The 10,666-nt window shown below is 41.3% G+C and overlaps 1 protein-coding gene across 1 annotated transcript; it reads right to left on the bottom strand.

Annotated features, from left to right (window-relative positions):
- Positions 1-8,896: 8,896 nt before the first annotated feature.
- Positions 8,897-9,648, bottom strand: LOC145435426 (uncharacterized). The gene is made up of 3 exons (XM_080312703.1): positions 9,311-9,648; positions 9,097-9,251; positions 8,897-9,037 (listed from the first exon to the last, which is right to left on the bottom strand). Exons 1-3 carry the CDS (start codon positions 9,642-9,644, stop codon positions 8,897-8,899), a joined length of 630 nt encoding a protein of 209 aa, XP_080168829.1. The 5' UTR covers positions 9,645-9,648.
- Between the last annotated feature and the right edge of the window lie 1,018 nt (positions 9,649-10,666).

Genomic DNA, 10,666 nt, shown 5'->3' on the forward strand with positions numbered 1-10,666 from the left:
GACTTGACTTGACTCGCCGTATCAGAAGTATGGATTGACTCGTGACTCGGAGCAAAATTCACAAGTCAATTTCAAGTCATCAAGTAATCGGTGTCGATAAAAATTACTGAATCTTGCATATGTTCGGATTGTTCGCGAAACGCTAGTGTAACCGTGAGAGCAACCAATCATTTAACGATCGTGCGTTTTACTGAGCCTCCATTGTTCCCTCACGAATATATTGACCGCAAACGAAGTGATCGAAGCTTACAGCTTACGTTGTCGTAAACTAGCATAGTAAAGTAATTATTCTCTGTTATTACCTTAACCAAACCTCTTGTTTTATTGAAATTGAATTCGAATATAGTTTTTATAGTCCTCAACCATTGGCGCAGGCTCGAATTGCATCATATCGATTTGTAAATGGGTAATGTATCGCATCCTATCAATTCTTATCTATTCTCTAGTTTGGTTGGTGACTATAACCTGTGGTTTAGTAGTTCTACGTATATGTGGGCGATACAGCGCCTTCTTGCGTGTATATTTAACTCTATATTCGTTCATCGGTTCAAAATCAATGACCATTCAGTCTGTATTTCAGACAGCTAGCAAAATGCAATGACGTCATCATGCCCCATACTTCGAAAAGGCAACTTGACTTGAATTGTGACTTGACTCGTGACTTGACTTGACTTGACTTGACTCGACTTGACTTGAGTCACCTCTAAAAATCGAGTGACTTGACTTGACTCGAGTCACCTTGGAAAATCGATTGACTTGACTTGACTCGAGTCAAAATGGGCTATGACTCGAAATGACTCGTGACTCGAAGGTAGTGACTTGATCCCAACACTGTTGGTATTGTGACGCATCCATGCCGTCTGAGCAGCTCGGGAGCAAGTGCGCACGAGATAAGAGTGAGAGTGTGAATCCTCAATTGGTTGCCCAACAACGGCCAAGACGCTTGCGGTTTGCGCTGCTTTCACTTGCTCCCAGAGGGCATGATTGCGTCACATTACCAAATACCGTTACAATGCAACATTCGAGGCTGATTTTGGGGGGTTCCAGAGGTACGAGCAATCAGTACCGCGGTAGCTTTCGATAGGCACCCGTTTTATCAAATTTCGCGATCGGCAAGCCGGTCACTATAGGACACTATGATGGCACCGTGAGTTAATTGATCAGCGAGAAGCAGACATGGTGTCGCCAGTATGGCAATGCGGTTCTCAAATCTACATTGTCTTCGTCATTATCGGCGAGAAATGGCTTTGAAGAGACATTGCTGTCGTTAAAATACATTCCTTAAATACGATTTATTCCCTGTATAGTGGAAAAATTGGCGATTAGTGTATCGATTCAGCAATCCGGCCCGCCAAGTAGGCCTACTAGATTTTCCTGTATCCGGCCCGCCGACTGGAGAAGTTGCCCGCCCCTGATCTAGGCCGATGCATTCGCATATGTTTCGTTACCGGCTGCAATCATCCGAGGATATTTCGAACACATATTTGATGCAAACTGCAGGATATGGCAAGAAAAATAAACGTTATATTTACAATCAGCTGTAGGTCCAATGCCCCATTCAGTCTATCCTGTGTAATTTGAAACTCCTATAAGCTCGATAATTTGGATCAAGATGAAGATCTTGGGGATGCCAGACCTAATGATGAAGATTTTGTAATCGAAGATGATTCAGAACGTAGAGTAGTCCATCAACACAAGTTAAATGATCTGGCATAGGCTTTTGTACTTGGAAGAGAAATATTCGTAACTTTTAGCATCCTTGTGAATTGAGAAAAGATTACTTGGCAAGAGAGCGAAGATATCTCACTTTCGATCATAAGAAACTGCGTTTTCATCGTAGGGCTACTTTCGGTAGATTTGCGTATTGCCTTGATACTGGCATTGGCATGATACTGTTACCATGGGTTGCTGGAGGAGTTAGGAATCCCGATTTACAACTCAAGTAAATGACAAATGTCTATTAGTAGCTGGAAAAGGATCCTAAAGTGTGACATTCTGCAAATGACAACCGCCTAGGTGCAGTACTAATTGCACACTCAGTTACTATTCGTGAATAACACATAAACATTGAGAAAAATACAGAGACATTGAATTGTTGCAATATCACAAGCACGATTGGGATTGAATCATAGGCTATGTGTCAGCTTTGAAATGTTGTGTTTTCTTAATCGTCAGACAATAACAATGCACATGTAGGGGAGATGTGGTACCGATGGATCACTGGGACCGAAAATACTCTATGATCATTCCATGATTACACTCCGTGAACTTGTCTATAATTGCTTGCTGGCAAAATCTTTCCTCACGTACAAAAAAATTCGACGTGCGCGAGCTATGTGGTCTCTCACAGATGTTTTTTGTTTTTGGGGGTGTAAAGTAAATTTATATCGACATATACATTTTTCTTTGTAACCTTCAACACGAACAAACCAGAAATCATTTTTATTGTGAAGTGTAGGGCTTGAATCAGGCTATATAATGGCACCTATTATTTTTGCAGTACTTTCCTTGAGTGGATTTTTTTTCGATTCACGTATAAAATTCGTAGGGTGGGGACCGATGATACAATAGCCAAATCAAGCAAAATAATCAAGCATACTAATCATAAAGCAAATGAAACATGCCTACGTACAGAAAATCTTTATGTAGTAATTGCATATGATGTTTTATCGCTATAACGAGGTATTTGGAAGTCACACTGTCGATTTTCGGGCAATATGTATGTACCCTCAAATTTATAAGTCCGAGCCTAAATCGAAATGTGATTTTATGACCACATTTGAGTTTATATTTATTCTATTTTTTGACGGTTGCGACCGAACATTCTTCTTTGGCTTACTGTAGCTTAGATTATAATACTAAGCAAGAAAAGTTGTCACATCTGAGGTATTTAGGATATATGTGTCATAGGTCCCCGGGTCGTGTGCCATTGGACCCACCGGGTGGGGACCGATGACACGTTCGAGCAACAAATTTTGAACGTCCATGAATATTTTTTGAAAAGACGGATATTCATGTATATGTGCGCGATAGGTAGAGCTTGTATCAAAGTGCTGAGCCAGCAAAAGACCTGCTGTTTTCGGCTGAACATTTTGGGGCGAGCGATCATTTTCCAATTTTTGATCCATCGGTACCACATCTCCCCTAACTCTGATCTGCCACTGCCAATGCACATGTGCCACTGCCATATGTTTATGTCGGCAGACATTCAAAAAAGCTAAACTATAAAAGAAATCCCGGAAAACCTTGGCATAGTCAGCGATTGGCAAGGAGAAAGCATCCCCAAATATCTGAAGATGATGGGGGTAAGATATACCAGGGTAGATTTGAGCATACATATGTTAGCTGACCATTGCTAGAGTTTCAAACGAGACAACCCACAGAATTATGATTTATTAGCGTAAATTTGAACCCTGAAACTCGCACTTTATTTGTCTTGCAGAAGCAATACCAGTTTAGATCAGACCAGGGCTAAGTGCGGCCCGCGAAGCTATTCTGGGCGGCCCGCGAAAGGTTGCTTGGAATTCAAAACATAAAACTTGCTTTTTGAATGACTATAACCATAGACTCTATCACAGGGGTGGGCAACATACGGCCCGCGGGCTGGATCCGGCCCGCGAAGGGATTTTGTCCGGCCCGCGGACAGTTTTTCGTCTTACATGATAATGTGGCCCGCCGGCCCCAGTCTTCCGAGATTCCCCACTACTTGCTCACCTACATTTTAGTGATTGTATGTTTTTATACATATGTATGTACAGCGAGCGAGGGTGGAGCTTTCGCGTAAGTTCGTCGAAGCGAGAAGACTTGCATTATCGGCATTTACGATGTACTGAACCCTAATGTCATTTGTGATAATAATGGTGTTTGTCGACGACAATGGTCATTTACACCAGGCCGATATTTCTTATTTGTGATTCCGTAACCGCCGACTTGTAGCACAGCGCACGCTTCTAGGCTTTTGTAAGACACCGATTATGCCAGGTGTCGCCAACTGAAAACGGGTCGCGGGCCAATTTCAAATTTCAAGGCTGCGGCCCGCATGAATTCAATATCGAGATAGACAGGCCGCACAGTTTAACAACCACGCTATCTCGTCACCTACTTAACCCTAATGCATTGATATCTTGGTAAATTTGGGGTACCGGGCTTATTGAACGCCTTGAAATCTTAATGAAGGTCTTAATGAAGGATTGCACCGTGTGTTGATTGATCAGAGAGAAGCAGACATGATGGTATCTGTATGACAGGGGTGGCCAACCTGCGGCTGTAGAAGCAAATTTGTGCGGCCGTGGACACGTAATTCAATTAGTAGGTGTTGGTGGTCGACGTATAATTTGAATTTACGAATTGACTCCCGATTTCTTGAAAGATTTTTATTATTCTTGAAAGTTTCTTCGCGCAGCGCGCGATTCAATTCGACTTTATTTTTCGATTTTAATATTTAGTTGCGCACTTTGCAATCAGAGCCCCACAGTACAGTTGCGAACAGATGCGCCACATATAGAAATACCAACTCGGAATCGTGTTCTCCTCACTATATCGACAATCCTGACGGGAGGTCGAGACATGCAAAGAACAGCATGCAACAAAGTGACTAATAATAATTGGCATGCCCTGACCGACCCTCCACCAACTCTACCGGTGAATCTGATCACATGGGATGAGAAATAACATGTAGAACGACTAATTTTAATGACGAAATCCATGAATGAATCCGAAAAAATTTTCGCGCTTGCCGCGACTATGAACAGCCTACATTATTTAATAGATTAGTACGGAGTTCGCCGGAAATGGACAATGGACATAGACACTTTAACATGAGTATTTGGCGTCCTGCTAGTTCATTACGACTGTCGAAATGCGGCCGTGACTGGCAAAAAGATTGGCCACCCCTGCTATATGACAGTGCTGTTCTCAAATCCACATTGTCTTCGTCATTATTGGCGAGAAATGACCTTGAAGTTGCATTGCTGTCGTTAAAATACATTCATTAAATACGATTTATTCCTGGTATACGTGGATAAATGGGCGAATAATGTATCGATTCAGCAATCCGGCCCGCCAAGTACTTAATTTTCCTATATCCGGCCCGCCGACTTGGAGAAGTTGCCCGCCCCTGCTCTATCAGATGAACAGGAAATTAGTTTACTTTGAAGCCTGTTCATTAATATGCCACGATAACGCTGCCTCTACGTACCTCGAATGCGTAATCCAGATTCAAAATAAAGGCAATGTGGCAAAGTATGAGTAGCAATTGAAGTCACAGGAAATCACTCTTTCTATATAGTTTAGTTCAAACCTTCCTTGTTGTCATTGTCACATTACGCAATATACGGTATGTGTTTCAATTTGTTACGTGATCGTTTCCAAATCCCTAATTCCTAAAACATTAATTCAATCAGGGCTCGCGATTACTGTATGACTCATCATATCCATCACCCATAAAGGATTAACGGGCACGTAAAAAAAGAAGGCCGAAAACTGAAATTCAAAGTAGGTTTAGGTATAGAATTTAGAGCACTAAATATTCGTATACTGGAGTCAGGGGTAAACCCGTCCTTCCAGTTTTTCCGAGCATGTCGCCGAGATTAAGGATTTTAATTACAGTAGGTCTTATGACAAAAACACGAAACACTCGGTCAAGGGAGGGCGAAGTTCGGAAAAACTGCTGCACACTGCTCGGAAGGCAGCGACCAAGAAAATAAGCTTTGTACTATTGCATATAGGCCTATATTTCCAGTCCAGTGGTTCTCGTACTGGGAGACGTGACAGCATCAGAAGGATGACGCGAAGCCGAAGTTTACAGAGATGAGCGGATTTGAAATTTCTATGTCCTAATCCAATCCAAATCCGAACCTTCAAATACAAATACAAATCCTAATCCATAACTTTTTCATATTCAAGTCCATGTCCAATCCTAATCCGATTCCAACTGGAAATTCAGCAAAAATACCAATTTATGCAATGGAGGGATTCGAAAATTTTCTTTCACAACCAACGATTCACTTGATTCAAGATAACTTAGTAACCATAAGTACATTAATAACTGATCTGAATAAAGTTTGTCGCCATTCGCCACACGACATTTCAATCTCCCAGAAAATAGGTAAATCCAATCCAAATCCTAATCCGTTCTGAAAAAATGTCTAATCCAAATCCAATACAAATCCGACAAAATTTCACAAATCCTGTTTTTTCCAAACCTAATCCTAATCCATGCTCATCTTTGGAAGTTTATTGAAAAAAGTTTTTCGCTCCGCGCGATATACCGCCGGTTTATATTTGTTGCACTATGTATTGTCCTACTTTGATATTTCAGAATTCTCTAATCAACAGCCGTAATCTTGCATGCCATCCACATATCTGTTGGGATCGCTAGCATCCTGGTTGCACTTTTTAATATTTTGCGATACCATGATAAAGGGGCGCGAAATTGTTCACTATCATAAATGGAGGCGTACCTAAAAAGTTTGAGAACCACTGTCGCAGAGTTTTAATAGAAGAACGTAGGCTGGGGTTTAGAGAGAGGTAAAATTTATCATGTTTAACATTGTTTCAAATCATGACGGCAAATAGATATTCTTTTAATTAACCGTCACTTTTTCATCGCCTAATATCAACACATTCACTGAGCAGGATTTATGAACAATGTAATTTAGAAAAAAATACGCTGGAGAATATAGCTAGAATTTTCACTCGGCCCGCCAATGTATTTACTACTTCTCATGTGGCCCACGGAGGAAAATAATTGCCCACCCCTGGTTTAGTTCAACCAAATAAGCAGTGCTAATGGTAATTTGGAGTCCATTGATTTACTTTCGGCTGCTTGTGTTTTTTGAAACGTTTCATAAACCCAAAATATTAAAAATATAACTTTTCTGTGGGTTATGAGACAAATGGAGTGGATGCCTACCCCAAAAACTTGACGTGATGGAGAAAAACGTAAGTCATTTTTTAATTCAGCGCCAAAAAGTTAGTCGAAATCAATTGTCTGATCAAAGTCAACAAAAATTGTGTTTACCAGTGTGATACGAGCTGTGCCACAATGAAACAATTTTGCATGCCACCGTTAATCATATGTTGGCATACGTTTAATGGTTATATGATAGTCATTTAACCGTCACTGTGGCATATAATTTTCGAAGTAAATTGGTATTACTGTTGGAGTCGGAGTCGGAGTTCTATTAAGAAAGTAGTCGGCTCCGGAGTCGGAGTCGGTACGTTTAAAGACTCAGGAGACGTAGTCGGAGTCGGTATATTAAAAATGTGTGGAGTCGGAGTCGGAGTCGGTGGTAAAATTTACCGACTCCACAGGCCTAATCCACACCACATTCGAGTACACGCTGCTGGCACTGAGTTCCGACAACGCCTAGCGAAACCACAGCAGCGAGATTGAGGGAGATTCATTTTTAAAAAAGCGTTTTTTTGCGTTGAAATTACAGAAGTAGGTTCCTTGTGGTACAGAATTTGAATATTGCAACGAACAACACATTCATATCCGCAATTTATTCACTATAAGCTTTTCAACTGACCCTAGTCGGTAGTGGCCTATTGCAGAGTTACATGCCATGGTCTGGTCACAGTCGCGCAAGAAAGGGTTACTGGTCTGCGATTGACTGTCTGAAATAGCATTGACGTCAGGTTTTCTAATCTGCTTGGGCACATTTTGGTTGATTCTTTGTTGCAAACGAAGTGAAGTACGACCCACATACCGACTGTCGCAGTGGCACGTATAATTGTAAATAATACTACTCTGTTTTGTGGCAGGTAGTTCAGAAAGTTCTGTGTGTGAAGCTCAGAAATTTGGAGGTTCACATTCACAAACGAACCTTGGTAGGTTCTGCACAGTGAACCTTTTTCATACATTACACTTATCACTTCATTAGGCTATAACATCTTTGTACGAAATTTATTGCATTTCAACTGCGGGCCACTCTATACATGGTGCAGGCAGCGTATAAAAATCAACACCAAACGAGCATACACCTTGACAATCTCAAAAATTTTACTTGCTTTGTCACAAAAGTTCGCACGATATATCCTGCTTTCCGTTTGTGAATTTTAGTGACTCGCTGTGTGAGCTTGATCCGCAATCACACAACATCAAGAGCGAAATACAATACATGTATTCATCGAATGTAGCTTATTCAACCAATGAATGAAATTGACATCGTAGTCTGATGTAAAAAATCTAACAGGCGTACGGGTTCAATCTTGATTTCATAATCTATCATAAAACCAAATTCGTGCGATTGGGGTGTTGGCTACTGCTGTATAACTTGTTAATGGGGTAATATCGGTTGCAAGTATAGAAACCCGTTTTAGACTCTGCTCAATATCAACGTTGCAATACTCAGACGCCGAATACATTGTCCGGTCTGACCTGGCTTACATTCCTTTGTTAGTCTTCGTCGAAAGCGACGGACGATATTAATTTTATGGAAATAATATCTCATTTGATTGCCCCAGTTGATATATTTGGTGACGTTTAAACCGCAGCATTGTCAGCATTGAGTGTCCTGAAGTGAAACCAAAAATAAAATCAGCAAATCTATGATCACAACGCTGATGCTCACAGATTCAAATATCCATCCTGTTTTAGAAATCGGTAGAGCGACTTTCCTCCCTAACTTTGAGGACGGCCAGTTTGCACAAACTCGTTAATGTTTCTGACACGTGTGCGTTATCTTTAAATCAATACTTGAATTGTATTAAATATCAATATATATTATCTCCATGTCTTCAGCCACGGATATTGTCTAATAATACTAATTCGACTCTAGCGCGACCCACCGATGGCGTAGTCGGTAAGAGCTTTGCCCCTGCTAGATACATAAGATGGCGGGTTCGGACCCCATTACGTACACTTTTCTGCGTTAACATTTTCGAGTTTTATTTACATTTTCTCAGCCGCCACCAAGAGGATATACCAAGTCATACCCAACCAATGATCTCCTCGCAAATCGCCGAATCCCTCCACGTAGTCGCCCCAACCTCTGTTGAAATCAACGTTTCCGTTCATTCTTCGCTGGAAAACCTTCACGGAACCCCAGGTAAATCTCATGTCTCTATACAAAACTCGTGCATTAAACTTACAGTCCAGTTTCCACCTTCGTCAGCTACGTCACATAATACCTCCCTGACTCCAACTGCCGGAATAAACAATTTGAATACACCACCAGAATCATTACGTGCTGATGCCGATTCCAATTTGGAGCCTTCACAACTTCCCGCGTTAATCATTTCAAGAGCTAGAAATCGTAACATTGTTTTCATAAACGTCACGTTTCATAATCGATGGAAAGCTCACCTTCCTTCAGTTTTCTATCAATGTTTTGCTCGATCAGAGTCATGTTAACGACACCTTGGGGGCCGACTGGACCAACTGGCCCATCTTTACCGAGTGGTCCAACGTCACCAGGTCGACCAACCGGTCCCTGTGGGCCAGGATAACCGCGAATTCCGCGTGGACCAGCCTTACCCACCCTAATGCCTCCCGTGGTTACCAAGTCTGTGTTCTCGCACCATTGCTGGCACTGGTTGCAGACCATTCCTTTGAAAGACGAGGGTCGAGCATTTGTTGCCCACGTTAACGATGTGTTGAGAAAAAATAACAGCAGCAGTAAAGAGACAAGGAATTCCATCTAATATTACAAACGACCTGAAATTAAGCAGTAAAAAATATAGACTAGAAACCTGTTATTGACCTGGCGGCGTATATGCTGCTATTACCGGAATCCGGTAAGCCCATCAGGAAATCTATGCGTCAAAGGGTCCACTAACTGAGTGTGCAATTGTTACTGCACCTTAAACTCTGCCATTTTGGAGAATGGCACACTTTCGGATCCTTTTTGAGCTACCTATAGGCATTTGCCATTCACTTGACTTGTAAATCGGGATTCCTAACTCCTCCAGTAATCCTTGGCAACTGTATCATGCCAATGCCACGGCAATACGAAAAGCTACCGAAAGTAGGCCTACGAAGAAAGGGCTATTTCTCCTGATCGAAAGTGAGATACCCTCTCTACCTTGCCAAGTAATCTTTTCTCACTTCGTAAGGATGTTAAAAGTTCCGAAGATTTCTATTCCAAGTCCGAAAACTTATGTCAGATCAATAACTTGTGTTGATGAGCAACTCTAAATTCTGAATCATCTTCGATTTCAGAATCTTGACCATTCGCCTGTTATCCTTAAGATCTTCATCTTGATCCAACTTATCCAGCGTATATTAGTTTCAAGTTACACTGGATAAGCTGGATCGGGCATTTGACCTATAGCTGATAGTAAATGTAATATTTATTTTTCTTGCCATAACCTGCAGTTTGCATCAAATATGTATTCGAAATATCATCGGATGATTGCATCTTTTAACTAAAAATGGTTGGAAGCATCGGCCTAGGTCGATACCTGTACCCTTTTCCTTGCTAATTTAATTGAGCCCTTGGCTATTTAACTTATGATGTGGTAAAAGTGTGGATTTTTATACGGTATCAAAAAGTAATATGGCTAAGTTCGTGAAAATCTGCATATTTTGGGCATATGGCGTAGAGCAAAAACTTGACGTGATGGAAGAAAACCAATGGCATTTTCGGAATCAGTACGCCAAAATTAGCCTAAAGCAAGTGCAAAATCAAAGTCATTAAATTTTTCGTTCAAAATTGTTGCC

This window comes from Botryllus schlosseri, chromosome 3, assembly GCF_051294905.1.
Source record: "Botryllus schlosseri isolate E-star chromosome 3, Bs_hap1, whole genome shotgun sequence".
In the NCBI taxonomy this organism is placed as follows: domain Eukaryota; kingdom Metazoa; phylum Chordata; class Ascidiacea; order Stolidobranchia; family Styelidae; genus Botryllus; species Botryllus schlosseri.

Coding starts and splice junctions, on each gene's coding strand:
- LOC145435426 (XM_080312703.1), bottom strand. CDS start 9,644: ATGGAATTCCTTGTCTCTTTACTGCTGCTGTTATTTTTTCTCAACACA. Junction 9,252..9,310: donor TGATAGAAAACTGAAGGAAG/GTGAGCTTTCCA, acceptor TACGATTTCTAG/CTCTTGAAATGATTAACGCG. Junction 9,038..9,096: donor ACGAAGGTGGAAACTGGACT/GTAAGTTTAATG, acceptor GGTTCCGTGAAG/GTTTTCCAGCGAAGAATGAA.